General features: G+C 39.4%; 1 protein-coding gene across 9 annotated transcripts in view; it reads left to right on the top strand.

Moving 5' to 3' along the window:
* LOC133598525 (protein MTSS 1-like) overlaps nucleotides 1–15,148 on the top strand; it is a 90,435-nt gene that overhangs the window by 54,110 nt on the left and 21,177 nt on the right. For all 9 annotated transcript variants that reach the window (XM_061951267.1, XM_061951243.1, XM_061951258.1 and 6 more), the window contains 3 exons: nucleotides 6,329–6,413; nucleotides 11,319–11,410; nucleotides 11,483–11,557. In XM_061951267.1, the coding sequence (XP_061807251.1) occupies nucleotides 6,329–6,413; nucleotides 11,319–11,410; nucleotides 11,483–11,557 (252 nt within the window). The remainder of the gene's footprint in view (nucleotides 1–6,328; nucleotides 6,414–11,318; nucleotides 11,411–11,482; nucleotides 11,558–15,148) is intronic.

The following is a 15,148-nucleotide window of genomic DNA, read 5'->3' as shown; positions in this document are numbered from 1 at the left end:
CATCCTTGATGGTAGGAATGGTGTTCCTGGTTTTAAAGGCCTCACCTTTTCTCTTCCAAACATATTGCTGGTTATTGTGGCCAAACAGCTAAATTTTTGTTTCATCTGACCACAAAACATTCCTCCAGAAGGTCTTATCTTTGTCCATGTGGTGTCAGATGAAACAAATATTGAGCTGTTTGGCCACAATACTCAGCAATATGTTTGGCATTTAAAAGTCCTGAATTAAACTTGCCTTAAGATGTAGGGACCCTTGTTAGTCCATGCTGCCCTGCCACACCACGCCCTATTTTCGAATTAGTTGGTGAACAGACCCTGTACCTCAGTCCAGCTGGATGAGTGTACGTGCGCATGTGTTTAAATCCAGCTGTATGGGCTCAGTCTCTTATCAGTGTAACCACTAGCCCACAGTTAACAGCAAACATCTGCTGCTGTACACGGTGTTGGGATTAAGGCAACCTCTGTGTTCAGTAAACAGGTCAAATCAAATATTTTTGCAACAATCTTAGTCTAGCTTGCATTATTGTATGCTATGATGCAGTGGGGAAAAATATATATTGAAATTAAAATCCAAGGCTCATGGAATAGAATGATAAACAATCGATTTGTGTTATCACAATAGCGTCCTACTTTATTGATTTTTAAATGTGTGTCACATTCTCTCAGCCTGAAGGTTAATTTTGTACAGTAGACACAAGTACTTAAATAAGTTCTCAATGCTGCCATTACATACCTAACACTGCCTCTAAGCATTTTTTTAAAATATATTTATATTGTATAACATGTTGTTTAAGAGGCTTTCCATTTAAAGTACACAATGACACATACATACATGTTATCCTTGAAAACACTGTCACATTCCTAAGAACAATACAGAAGGTTGAAAGACATTGACAGAGAGTACTTGGTAACTCCTACTTAAATGCCACACAAGATCACGTTGGCAGTGAGCGTTCTGAGTCTCTAAGAACGTGAGCCAAATTACGCAAACCCTTCTGTGGCGTAGTTTGTACTTGGTTTTATTTTATTTTTACTTATCTGTTTAGCGCCATTGCACACTTGCATGCAAGAATGAGGCTTATCATGCTTTTGAGTGTGTGTGTGTGTGTGTGTGTGTGTGTGTGTGTGTGTGTGTGTGTGTGTGTGTGTGTGTGTTTTCTTTCCAACTGGTTAACTTTTAGTGGTGCAGGTATAATTACAAGCCTGCAAAACACCATGTATCATTGCAGCTATTTCTCCTGACAGCCAACTACTCTACTGTACATACATACATACATATACCAGCGGGTCGGTCTTGTCTGGTGATGAGGCACTTGTGCCTGTGTGTTTGTATTAATGTGTGTGAGAGTGTGTGTGTGGCCGACAACTGTAGCTGTAGCTATTTCTATCAGAGGTCACTTGGTGTTAGACAGAGTAGATGATGTGTTGTGTATACAGCCTCTTGTCTTTACCGTGAAAAGGCCACAACAATTTCCACAAACAGCATTGTAACATCCACATTTAGCCACCAGCCTGCTATCAATGTCTTTTACATTGCACATCTTCAACGAGTTTGCGGTGAAAATTTAATTTCGTTGTACTTGTGCAATGACAATAAAGAGCATACGATACCATACCACATATTGTGGATTAAAGAGAAATGAAAATATTTCTCAAAATAGCTTACCGGTACTTAGTTCTTAGTACCTAGTATATTACAGATCAGATGGTGTTTGTGTTACAGTTGTATCAAATAAATGATAGACAGTGGCAAAGTTGCTTTACTGAAAACAAAGACCACCAAAATCCTCATATAAACAGCATTCCAAATATTAACTGCCTGCCCCCTTAAGTACGCACAGCTATACACACATGCTGTTTCCATGGTAACTGGCAGTCATTACAGAAGCCACATAGACAAGCTACCTGCTGTGAGGATGGTAGACTGCTGACGTCAGCAGGAAATGCCTAAAACATGTACGCTTAAGTAATTTTCAAATCCAAAACTGTAAATCTAACCATTCAGATGAAACTCGATCACACATATCGAAGTTAAGTCATCTTGTAAATAGCATATGGCCGACTGTGGTCCTTTCATATGCTTCATATCAAATCCAGATGTACGGGTGTGGTAGTAAAAAATACATTATCAATTGAAACTAAACTCTTCCCCTGACAGTGCAGACTTGAGCTGCTCAATTACTGCGCAATGAAAAGCTTTTGCCATAACTAACACTTGCTGAGGTCGTATGGCCTCCCTGTGGTAGTCTAACATCTGTCAGCCCCACCCTCAAGAATAATATTCCATTTAGTGACGGCTAGATGGATGGTAGGATGAAGCCGTGAGCGATGGATTGGGGAAAGGTTGGTAGGTAAGGGACTGACAGGAAGGGAGGGAGGGATGGGTGACGTAACAAGTGCAACCAGGAGCGTTAAAGTCTTTATTGTAGTCTGTAGTATCAGTCAATAGCCACACCCTTTGCTTGTCATGCAATAAAAAGGGAAAGGCTAACGATATGAAATCAGTGGATTGAGTTTAATAATTACTGTGACCATATTCTCAATTGGACTAATATCAAAGGTTTCTAATAATCACCTGTTCAGACAAGCCTCATAAGTAAGCTTTATTTTGGTTGTTTCCAACCTCTGTTTGATTTATGTTGAGTTTTTTGGCATGGGGCATGAACATTGCTGACAAAAGAATGATTTTATCTGCTGGAGGATTTCACACTTCACATGTGTGCACGAACACACAAGCTCTTACAGGAGGAGCACATTGCCCCCTGCTTTCTCCCCATGCCGACACAAAGTCACACAGACATAAAGATATGCAGACAGGGTCCCACAGAGAAACTTGCACGTCATACTGAGCAGCCACACAAAAAGTCTGTCAATCAACATCGAGTCTTTGTATAGTAGCCTAGCCTGAGGTCTTCCAAAAGACAGCTTCTGGGTCTACAAGAGGAAAAATGACACTTGTGTATGATATATATATATATATATATATATATATATATATATATATATACACGTTTGTTTATTTTTTAATCGAGTATGAATCGTTACTGAGTCAGGAAGTGGACACTCCACCAGCCATCACAATTGATGAGTACCAACTCGAAGTCGTACACCAATTCACATACCTGGGATCCACCATCAGTGACAATCTGTCCCTCGATGGTGAGATCAACAAACGTATCGGCAAAGCTGCCACAACCCTAGGGCGCCTCACAACCCTAGGGGCGGCGTGGCGCAGTGGAAGAGTGGCCGTGCGCGACCCGAGGGTCCCTGGTTCAATCCCCACCTAGTACCAACCTCGTCATGTCCGTTGTGTCCTTGAGCAAGACACTTCACCCTTGCTCCTGATGGGTGCTGGTTAGCGCCTTGCATGGCAGCTCCCTCCATCAGTGTGTGAATGTGTGTGTGAATGGGTAAATGTGGAAGTAGTGTCAAAGCGCTTTGAGTACCTTGAAGGTAGAAAAGCGCTATACAAGTACAACCCATAGGGCGCCTCACGACCCGCGTCTGGGAGAAACGGAAGCTGACAACTCCTACCAAGATGGCGGTGTACAACGCCTGCATTGTCAGCACTCTTCTATACGGCAGCGAAACATGGACAACATACTCCAAACAGGAGCGCAAACTGAACACCTTCCACATGCGCTGCCTTCGCCGCATCCTCGGCATCCATTGGAGTGACAAGGTGACGAATGCCCAGGTCCTTGAACGCGCTGGTCTTACTACCATGTTCACGCTGCTCAGACAATACAGGCTGCGTTGGCTCGGCCACGTGTGCCGTATGGAGGATGGACGTATCTCAAAAGACATCCTGTATGGCGAACTTGCCTCTGGCAAGAGATCTGTTGGCCGGCCAAAACTGCGCTTCAAAGATATCTGCAAGCGGGACATGAAAGCCCTGGACATAAACACTGAACATTGGGAAGATGCAGCGGCTGACCGCAGCAAATGGCGCAGTGTCCTTCATAATCAGCTGAAGACTGGCGAGGAAAAGATCCATGCCACAGCCAATGAAAAAAGAACCAAGCGGAAGACAAGCACTCCTGCAGTTGCGCCTTCCAGCTACATCTGCAGTAAATGCGGCCGTGTTTGCCTCTCCCACATCGGACTTATCAGCCACAGCAGGCGTTGTTGCTGAGTTTAAACTTGACCTCTGGACTGGCGCAGTTTCCATAGTCGTTACGACTGACGGAGGCCGGATGATTATACACGTTTATTTTTTTTTTAATCGAGTATGAATCGTTACAAATAAGAATTGCGATTCATTCAAAAATCTTTTTTTTTTGACCCCCCTAATATACATAGGCTTCAGTGGCACCATCGCTGTGATGCTGGCGTTTTAGGTTAGGTTTGATGTGTTGAAGCCAGGTCTTTTTTTCCCCCTCCTCGTGGAGTGTTTGCAGGGCATTTGGTGTGGGTGGCATGCAGAATGTCTTCCTCTGAACAAGTAACGAAGTAACTAGTAACGCCATGTTTGTTTACAATGTGAGCTCAGGGGAAGTTTACGACAGGATAAAAGTGCCCTGATTTGTTTAACCTAACCCCATAGGTTATTGCAGCCAGTTTTTATGTTATCCAATTGGTCAGTGTGACGTCATTTATCAGTCCAATAATTACCATGCACCCCTACAAATAATTAAAGAATGTAGAATATTTTTGATAACATTTTACATAGCAATTGCACATCGATTTGCATTTGTCTGGGGTCCTGGAGGTTTTAGAATTGTATTTCTGGAATCTAATTGACCAGAGATTGACCACTTATAGGCCATGGGCTGGTTAACATGATGAGAAGTTGGGTTTGGTGATATGGCCTTAAAATAAATTCGTAGTTTGTTTGTTTTTTCACAAAAAATTTGATTTGTGATTTATTTTCCCTTGAAGAAAATCGTAATTTCAAAGTGCAGAAATATTTCGAAACAAGTTTTGCTTGTATTTATTCAAAAAGTTCAAAATTAACCCCATTCCTTTAAAAAGAAAATGTAGTTTAAAGCGAAAGAGACTACATTCACATTAAAAGCTGCACCGTTTTCAGAAACATTAGCAAGTATTTTTTTTCAAGGACATATCAATAAAAAGATGATTCAAACACAATTTGTTGAACGCTGGCCTCAGGAGCAGGCACTGAGTTGCAAGATGGAGGGACTATCAGGAGCACACAAACAAGCTTGCTTGTTAGCGTACCATCTAGCTAGCTTACTTGTTATTGCCTCCATTCGCTCTCCGAGCCACAACGATGACTGCTGTCCACTTGCTGCTAATCATATTTGGATGATTACAGTTCGAACACTATAAGTTCCAAACCAGATGTCGTTTTAGAGTATTTATGAGTAGCCACGAGAATTATATTTTTGATGTGGCGAATTGTAAATAGAGGTCACAACACTGGCGTGGCTACAGGATAGAGTTCCCAGATGGGAAACATTTTCTTTGCATGCAGGTTATATAATTTTATATTAAATGTTCAATGATAATAATGTTAGTAAATTATCTTCTAAAAAAATTGTTTTTAAATTATGTGGTACATTACATCGTAGATATAAGTGTCAAAAAGATAGCCAACAAAGGTTGGTAGATGAGGATAAGTCTAAAGGTAAAATATAGTGTAGAAATGCACCCAATTGCAGGAACTTGATTTTTTAAATTTTCTTTTGGGGTATGTTTGGCAGCACATTGTGCAGATAGAAATGTTCCTCTTTTTCTTCTCAATTTTCCTCTTTTCTCTCAAAAGGTGCTAACCTCCATGATGATGACATTTTCCATTATCTTTTGTTTATGTGCAAATGTGCAAAGTGACCACTTCAGTGATGGCTCTTAATTTTGCTCCATTCTTATCATTCGTGGTGCTTTGAATTATGATTCCACTATAAAAAGCTGATTTTTAGCGGGAGTTCGTTGGGTAGGGCGGTCTTTTTTCCATCGTGAAGAGTGGCATTACTCCCGCTTACTGTAGATGCAGGAACAAGTTCATTGTGCTTCTGCTTTTTGTCAGTTGCAGCCATGTTGTTGCTACGGAAGCTGTTAGGAACAAAAGGTATGCCGTAGAAAAAGGGGGGAAAAATGTGTGTTTTTTTTATTTTCTAAATTGTCCGTAACAAAAACGTATCTATGAAATCCAGATCACCCATGCCTTTACAATCAATTTTAAAGCCTTATAAGCATAATGTCACCGATTTGTCAGTCATGTGGAAGTCCTGACTTAAAAAAAAAAGATTTAGGGAACATGTGCACTTGATCTCTATTTAAACTAAACACTGGCTTTGTCAGAAATGTCTTTAAAATCACCATTTGTACCCCCCTTCTAATTATGTTATCTATTTTTGTCTTTCAGGAGGAACCAGAGACATTGGATCTGCTTTGACCAGGATGTGCTTGAGACATCGCAGCATTGAAGCTAAATTCAAACAGTTCTCCATGTAAGGAACTGACTGTGTGTGGCACTTCTCATCCATTTTTCTGACTGCTCAAGTACCACACTACTGACATTTATTTGCATGCCAAGCAGTGGTTTGGTCATTGCTTGTTTGGTATGTAAGATTGTCTGGGTAAGGCATGTACGATCAAGCCTCCCGCCATGGAGTCTGTAGTAACTCGACACAATTGGTGTTCTTTGACTCTTGCAGTGGCCGTCCAATGAAAGTGTTTGCACATGTGACGCAGCTATAGCCGCCAAGAGTTGATGTCATGCGGCCCCTGTGTGTGAGAATGCTCCCTGCAGTTCTTTACTGGGAAAGAGACGATTCGTCTGGCAACAGGCATCTATAATGTTTAAGCGTAGTCCCTTACACATACACAGCATAGCTGTCTCCCTTTCACACACACACATTACCCAGACAAGGGGCTCTAATTTCGGATGGCATTTCAGCAGATTCCTCTTGGATCTCCATAGCAGGGCCTGTACACGGATGGGAGCACCACCCACCAACTGACAAACAGAGAAATGTCTGCAAGAGGGAGGTGCCGTCTAATTTTAGTCGTATGCACTAAGCTTGCAGCTGCCGAACACTTGCAGCTTTCTAACACACTCCTAAATGTACGTCTCAAGAATGACACAGTTGGGTAATGATTGACGGATATGACTGCACACGCTTCTAACATCCCTCTGTGACACACTGGCATATAAACACTGTTGCTCGACCTCCCGTCTGTTAATGATTGACAGACTAAACTTTACTGGATAGCCAGGAGAGCAAACACCTAATGGTTGTAATGCCCAATGTTCTGCAGAGTGAAGGTCCGACATTTGAAGACTTTTCAGCTTGTGCATTATCATTCAGAGTTGGTGCTAGGAATTTTCAAAATGGGGTCAAAGGGACCCCTTCAAGTCATAAAAATGGGATCCCACAGTAAATTTTTCCCACTTTTTTGTAACCGTTTTGAAAACCAATGATAAATGTATGCATTATCCTGTTATATCTCACATTCTCTATTGTGTTTTGAAAAAAGGTTGTCATAAACGTTACTTAATTCATTAAAAAACAAAAAACAAAAGTAAACACATTTTTATGCATGTGTAAATTTATTCAGTTATAAACATTAATTTACTTTCTTCTTTCCTTGATGGATCTAAACTTTACCGCTGCCGGTAGTTTTTCTATATTTGTATTTAATAAGTTGAAGGTGTATTTATTTCAGTATAAAAGTGTAAAAAGTTTCTTGCTTCGGTCATGAAATTATGATAATGGTGTGCCAGGGCATACATACATTATTTATTCAAAGCTTAAATCTCTAGAATCTACATCAACTTCAGATCTATCCATAAATTCCAAGTTGTTGTTTTTTTGTTTGTTTGTTTTCTGCCCTTTTTGTCAAAGAAAACTGTTTTTTTTATTGCAAACACACAACATATGCAAAACCTTCCACAAAAAATATTTTTCAAAGTGGAATATTTGATGTGAAGTAATCGGAGCCTTGGATAGGTCAATAATTCATAAAAACATTGATTTTGATTCAAAATTATGTTTTGAGCAATGACAGTTTTAAAGAAAAAAACAGCTTTGTTTTTTTTAGTCAACATTGCAACTTTTTCTAAATTACATTTTCACCTGTACCGTATTTTCCGCACCATAAGGCGCCCTGGGTTAAAAGCCGCGCCTTCAATGAACGGCATATTTCAAAACTTTGTCCACCAATAAGCCGCCCCATGTTGTAAGCCGCATCTAACTGCGCTAAAGGAATGTCAAAAAAACAGTCAGATAGGTCAGTCAAACTTTAATAATATATTAAAAACCAGCGTTCTAACAACTCTGTTCACTCCCAAAATGTAGCAAATGTGCAATCACAAACATACGTATATCAACATGGACAGAGCTGCGTGAAAAAAGCCACCCGGCCTCTTCGCGTAAACTTAAACTTACCTTAACCACTCGCTCATCTTTTCTTCATCCATCCCTTCGAGTTAGCTTTTATGATGACGCCGGCTGGAAAGGTCTCTTTTGGCAAGGTCTTCCTTTTGAATATCACCACGGGTGGAAGTTAGCATGGCAAGCTAGAACCACAGTGAAGGATGACTTCTCATTCCCTGTGGTGCGAATATTCACCGTACGTGCTCCCGTTCCACAGTGCGGTTCACAGGAATATCAGTTGCTGTGAAATACGGTAGTAATCCGTGTGCGGATGGAGAGATTGCGTCTTTTCATGAACCGGATCCTTGTCGCTTAGTAGGAGCCATTTTGTGGTCTTTACAGATGTAAACAGGAAATGAAACGTACGGTGATATCCGCGCGTTTTTTCTTCTTCTTCCGGGGGCGGGTGGTTGCTTACAGTAGAAGAAGAAGCGCTTCCTGTTCTATGGGGGCGGGTGCTTACCTTGGCGGTTGCTTGCGTAGAAGAAGAAGCGCTTCCTGTTCTACCGGGAAAAAAGATGGCGGCTGTTTATCTAAGTTGCGAGATCGAAACTTTATGAAAATGAATCTTAATATTTATCCATATATAAAGCGCACCGGGTTAAAAGCCGCACTGTCAGCTTTTGAGTAAATTTGTGGTTTTTAGGTGCGGCTAATGGTGCGGAAAATACGGTAAGCTTTTTATTCCACTTTTGTTATGTTTTTAGAATACCGTGGGCCTTTAAAACATTAGCTGCGGGCCGCAAATGACCTCCGGGCCACACTTTTGACACCCCTGCTCAGAGGTGGTTAGAGTAGCCAGAAATTGTACTCAAGTAAGAGTACTGTTACTTTAGAGATTTATTACTCAAGTAAAAGTAATGAGTAGTCACCCAAATATTTACTTGAGTAAAAGTAAAAAGTATGTTGTGAAAAAACTACTCAAGTACTGAGTAACTGATGAGTAACATACACACACATATCATATATATATATATATATATATATATATACATATACATTGATATATACAGTATATCATTTATATTTATTTATTTTGCCATTTTTGTTTACATGTTAAAGGTGTTTTAATGAATATACATGCATGTTTAACACATATAGATTCCTTTCTTTCATGTTGACAAGAATATAAGTTGGTGTACTACCTGATTCTGATGACTTGCATTGATTGTAATCAGACAGCAGTGCTTAACGTCCACGTTTTCAAATGCAGGAGAAAAAAAGTTCCTCCTTTCTGTCTAATACCACATGAAAGTGGTTGGTTTTTGGTATCTTATTTGTCCAGCTTCCATATTCGTTTTCACACACTTTACAAGAAATACATTGGCGGCAAATTCCGTAGCTTGCTAGCTTGTTTGCGCTGGCTTTCGGAGACTCTTATTTTGAAAGCGCAGGCGCGATGGAGCGGCACTTTTATTGTGAAGACAGGAACTGTGCAGTCAGTCTTTAGGCTTGTGACGGGATGTACGTTTGAAATAAAAAAGTGTCTTTTTTCCTTCACACTTTTGATTGATTGATTGAAACTTGTATTAGTAGATTGCACAGTACAGTACATATTCCGTACAATTGACCACTAAATGGTAACACCCCAGTAAGTTTTTCAACTTGTTTAAGTCAGGTCATGTGACCGCCTGGCTCTGTTTGATTGGTCCAACGTCACCAGTGACTGCATCTGATTGGTGGAACGGAGTCAAACGTCACTAGTGACTGCATTTTATTGGTGGAACGGAGTGAAACGTCACCAGTAACGCAGGCACTTTGAAGGTCTGTCTGACAGACCAAAACAAACAAAGCGTGCATTAACAGATCTATAAAAATTAGTAGCGAGTAGCGAGCTGAATGTAGATAAAAGTAGCGGAGTAAAAGTAGCGGAGTAAAAGTAGCGTTTCTTCTCTATAAATATACTCAAGTAAAAGTAAAAGTAAGTTGCATTAAAACTACTCTTAGAAGTACAATTTATCCCAAAAGTTACTCAAGTAGATGTAACGGAGTAAATGTAGCGCGTTACTACCCACCTCTGCCCCTGCTATAGATAATAAAAAATTTAATCTGATAAGTCTATCGATAAAAAGCAGAGCCTGGCGACGCATGCGTGTTTATCACAACTCACAGTCAGCATCCCCATCCATCCATCCATTTTCTACCGCTTGTTCCCTTCGGGGTTGCGGGGGGCGCTGGAGCCTATCTCAGCTACCAGTCAGCATCTCTGCTTCAGTAAACAATGACGGTGATGACGTCACTGTCAGCGATGCGAGCGACACTTGCTAACTTGTCAGCCACTTCTCCAAGAGACTCCTTTTGAACACTTCTCGTGCATTAACACTTCAAAAGTCACATATTTGCCCTATTTGTTGACCTGCAAAGTATGTTTTTGGGGTGGAGGAGTCTGGTCGGGTGCTGGTTAGCTTGAAGCTAACAGCTAGCCTGTCTCCATCCTCGAACAATGTCGATCCAGCGAGAGATAAAAGTGAATATTCCATGTACTCACAAAGACTAAAACAACTCATTTACTGGAGGCATGGCACAGGATGAAGTTAAAAATGTTGACTTTACACTCACATTATTGTGTTTACCATGAAGTCTTTCTTTTGACAGCCCCTGAGGCATTTTTTGTGATTGATAAAACTTTCGCGGAATCAAAATTTACGACCAATAAAAATGCAATAAACGGGGACGGAAATTTGATCCGGCAAATATAAACAAAAGAAAATACCAACGGAAAGCGATAATCGATCAGATAAAAAAATAACAAGCAAACCGGGCAGTAAAAAAAATAGAAAATCTGCACAGGCTTCCGGAATTGCACGTCCTTTCTGATTTCAATGCGTAAAAAGACACAAACAGGGTGTTGCAATTAAAGTTGCAATTAAACATAAATTAAACCAATTTTGGAAGATTTACATCAGACCGCAAGACAATCTCCTAATCCTCAGATCAGAAACCAGTTACATATTTTTGTTTATTTTGTTTCAACAGGACCTTCCTGGAGGCTCTGATCAACCCTCTCCAAGATCAAATGGAGGAGTGGAAAAAAGGCATCAACACTTTGGATAAGGACCATTCCAAAGGTAGATATGACAATGTATGTAACTGCACAAATACATGTAGTTGTAATTGTTTAATATGTTTGTATGAAATAGAATATAAGAGAGCTCGACAGGAGATCAAGAAAAAGTCATCGGACACACTAAAACTTCAGAAGAAAGCAAAAAAAGGTAAAAGACAGTTTATTTTAGTTTGAAACCTTTTTGGAATACATATTTTACAAATAAGGATTACAGTAAATTGTGCAGAAAAACTTTGTTCTGACTGATGGAAGATTTGTGAAGATCTGGTCCAGCTAAACATTGCCTTACTTGGTAGCATGCACAGGGCAGTAGGGTTTATGCTCCTCAGTCCTCTTGGCCCACGTTCTCCAAACACATGCACCTACTACGTACATGGAAAAAAACATGCCATAAAAAGAGTCATGCCAAATTTGCTTCCACTTTGTTTTGAGATGTTTGGATTGTGGTTTTAAAAACATTACATCAGTCATTCTTTGAATTCTACAACCCGAACAGCAGACTTGTAATTGAAATTTTTCATGTAGTCTGATGTTACACTGCCCAGACACTTCCTAAGGACAGAGTTTAGTGGTGGCCTCTTTTCCGTTCACTTTTCTTCTCTCCTTGTCTTCATGTATTTCTGATGCCATCCTTCGATTCATGCTGCACTGCAGCTGATAATTTTGGTAAGTCAGTCAATACACAGGGGTAGCTCATCCTGTAAGTAAATCATCAGCTGCTGTCATTTAGCTCTTCTACTGATATGTCCTCTTTGATTTAAGGTATTTGGTTGCCATAGCTAGATTCATAGTATGCCAAGGTAACTGAGACCCAGCAGCTGCCTCTTTAATGTGTCGTCCTCTGCCTTTTTTTTTCTTTTTGTGCTTTTCTCATTCAGGCTGTGCAGTTAAGCAGCTTGTTGAACTAAAGGTTAAACAACCTGTTACCATGGCAGCCAGACTCCATATTACTTGGAACAAAAAGCCATGATATTGTCAAAACAATCTTTAAGAGGAAATGTAATACCTGGTTGAGAGGTGTGTGTTAAGGAGATTTTAAGGGAAAAGAGAAGGGAAAGGTGTACTCAAACGAAACTCTACCTACCTCTGAAATGTTATCTTGCTTAGTATTTGCATGAATGGACTGACACTGCAATAATATTCTCTTTCTGGTAGCTGGTGATTTACTGTCATACGGACAATATCTGCGTTACAAGTGTAATCAGCCCCCATGTCCTACCACCTGCCTGTGTCCTTCGAGAGCGCAAGGCATTGCACTATTAACTCAGTGTCCAACAGGAACTCTGAAGGTTTTAAGGGAGTGAGATTTACTAACGTGCACTGACTGGCCTCCATGATCATACAATAACCTACTCTGTGGCCTAGTGGTTAGAGTGTCCGCCCTGAGATCGGTAGGTTGTGAGTTCAAACCCCGGCCGAGTCATACCAAAGACTATAAAAATGGGACCTATTACCTCCCTGCTTGGCACTCAGCATCAAGGGTTGGAATTTGGGGTTAAATCACCAAAAATGATTCCCGGGCGAGGCCACCACTGCTGCCCACTGCTCCCCTCACCTCTCAGGGGGTGATCAAGGGTGATGGGTCAAATGCAGAGAATAATTTCGCCACACCTAGTGTGTGTGTGACAATCATTGGTACTTTAACTTTAACTCAAACTAGCCGTCATTAGAAGAAAGGTAGTGAAATTGAGAGTGAGTGAAGTTCTGATTTTTTTAAAACTTTAATCAGTTTAGAAACAACTAACAATGGATGTTTGCCAAAAAACATGGTTAGCTGTTAGCGCAACTTATAATATACGGTAAGCAAAAGAGTCAGAATGGCCAGGCTTGTAACAAACAGCCCATGACTGTAGCTTAATGCAATTACTGGTCATGTGCAAGCTGGAGAGGTTAATCGCGTGTGAGTCCATGTAAAATCACATGTATATACACATGCCACATTCTAGTTCAACTCCCACTCTTTTTTCCTTAGCTGGATTGTTGGTGAGGGAAAAACAAGTCTGGGAAAGAAGTAGAAACACACATTACACAAAGTCAAATCAGTCAGTGGTGCTGCAATATTCTATAGAGAAGTGTTTAATGATTAGTGCTACAAACATGTATTTATTTACTGATGCTCAGAGGGAATTCCAGTGTTGTGGCCACACAGCTCTTTTATTCTCTGTTGACAGGGTGTGAGTCAATTTAAATGAACAAACAGTTTATGAAAGTTAACTGCCAAATGCATGTGATTTTTTTGAAAATTTACCTTTTACAGTGATTATCTACTATCCAGCCGTCTAGCTTCTAACTACTGAATTATAATAATAGAAAAAAAAACATTTAATACAGAATTTTAGCAGTTCAGTCCATACCTCGATTCTAAGGTTACGTCCCGATTCAATTTCGGTACAGTAAGGGCACAAAATGCAAAACATAAAACGGCTTAGCCGTGTGATTGTTGAAATGAACCATTAAAAAAATGAGGGCTGTCAAAGGATTAAAATACTTAAGTCCGTTAACTTGAAATTAATCACAATAACTGTTTTTATCTTTAATACGTCTACGTTAGACAAATCTTTTTCAAGAAAAATAGTGCTGTTAAACAGATTTACTGTAGCGTTAACTCATTATCGTGTTAACTTTGACATCCTTAATAATACAATCTGCTGGCAGATAATTATCCAATAAATAAAATTCTCAAATAAAAAAACAAAATCTATATAGCGTACATAAAAATTCAGTTCAGTTCAGTTTCAGTTTACTTCGAACATGAATACTATGTAATGTAATGCATCACATATTTCCAGTTGTTTGATTACAGCACGTCCGAAAAGGAGTAGGAAAAAGATGAGTTTATTTAATCCTACCCATTTTCAGATAATTTTATCTCATTTCCTTGTTCTCTGTAACAGAACCGTGAATAAATACATAATAGATAAATAATTTACCATAGTAAGTAAACAAATGTTAAATACATAATCTATCCAAAACAAAAAAAAGATGTTCATCATAATTCTTGTTCTGTGTACTTTGTGAACACTAGTTTGAACAGTCTCTTAAACTGAATCATATTGGTGCATTGTTTGATTTATTTGGTTAATCCATTCCATAATTTAATTCCACATACGGATATGCTAAAGGTTTTAAGTGTTGTACGAGCGTACAAATATTTTAAATTAGATTTTCCTCTAAGGTTATATTTGTCCTCTTTTGTTGAGAAGAATTGTTGTACATTCTTGGGTAGCAGGTTATAGTTTGCTATGTACATAATTTAGCTGTTTGCAAATCCACCAAATCGTTGAATTTCAATATTTGTTATTCAATAAATAAAGGGTTTGTATGTTCTCTATATCCAACATTATGTTTTATTCTAATTTATCTTTTTTGTAACACAGTTAGTGAATGAAGCGCACATTTGTAGTTTTTTCCCCATATTACTACACAATAACTCAGATAGTGTAACACTAGGGAGCTGTAAAGGATATGAAGTGATTTTTGGTCCATAACATGTTTTGCTTTATTCATTATTGACATGTTTCTTCCTACTTTATGTTGTATATTTTTTACATGAGGTTTCCAGTGCATTTCATCATCAAAAATGTGTATTATTTTACCCTTTCAATGTCTAATCCGTCTATTTGTATGTGTGTTTGACTTTCCCTTCTACTGTTACCAAATAGCATTATTTTAGTTTTACTGAGATTCAAAGATAGTCTGTTTTTGTCAAACCATATTTTTAATTTGTTAATTTCTTCTG

This window comes from Nerophis lumbriciformis, linkage group LG04 (assembly GCF_033978685.3).
Source record: "Nerophis lumbriciformis linkage group LG04, RoL_Nlum_v2.1, whole genome shotgun sequence".
Lineage (NCBI taxonomy): Eukaryota > Metazoa > Chordata > Actinopteri > Syngnathiformes > Syngnathidae > Nerophis > Nerophis lumbriciformis.
The sequence above is the reverse complement of the archived record's forward strand: the minus strand, read 5'-3'. Positions and strand labels throughout refer to the sequence as shown.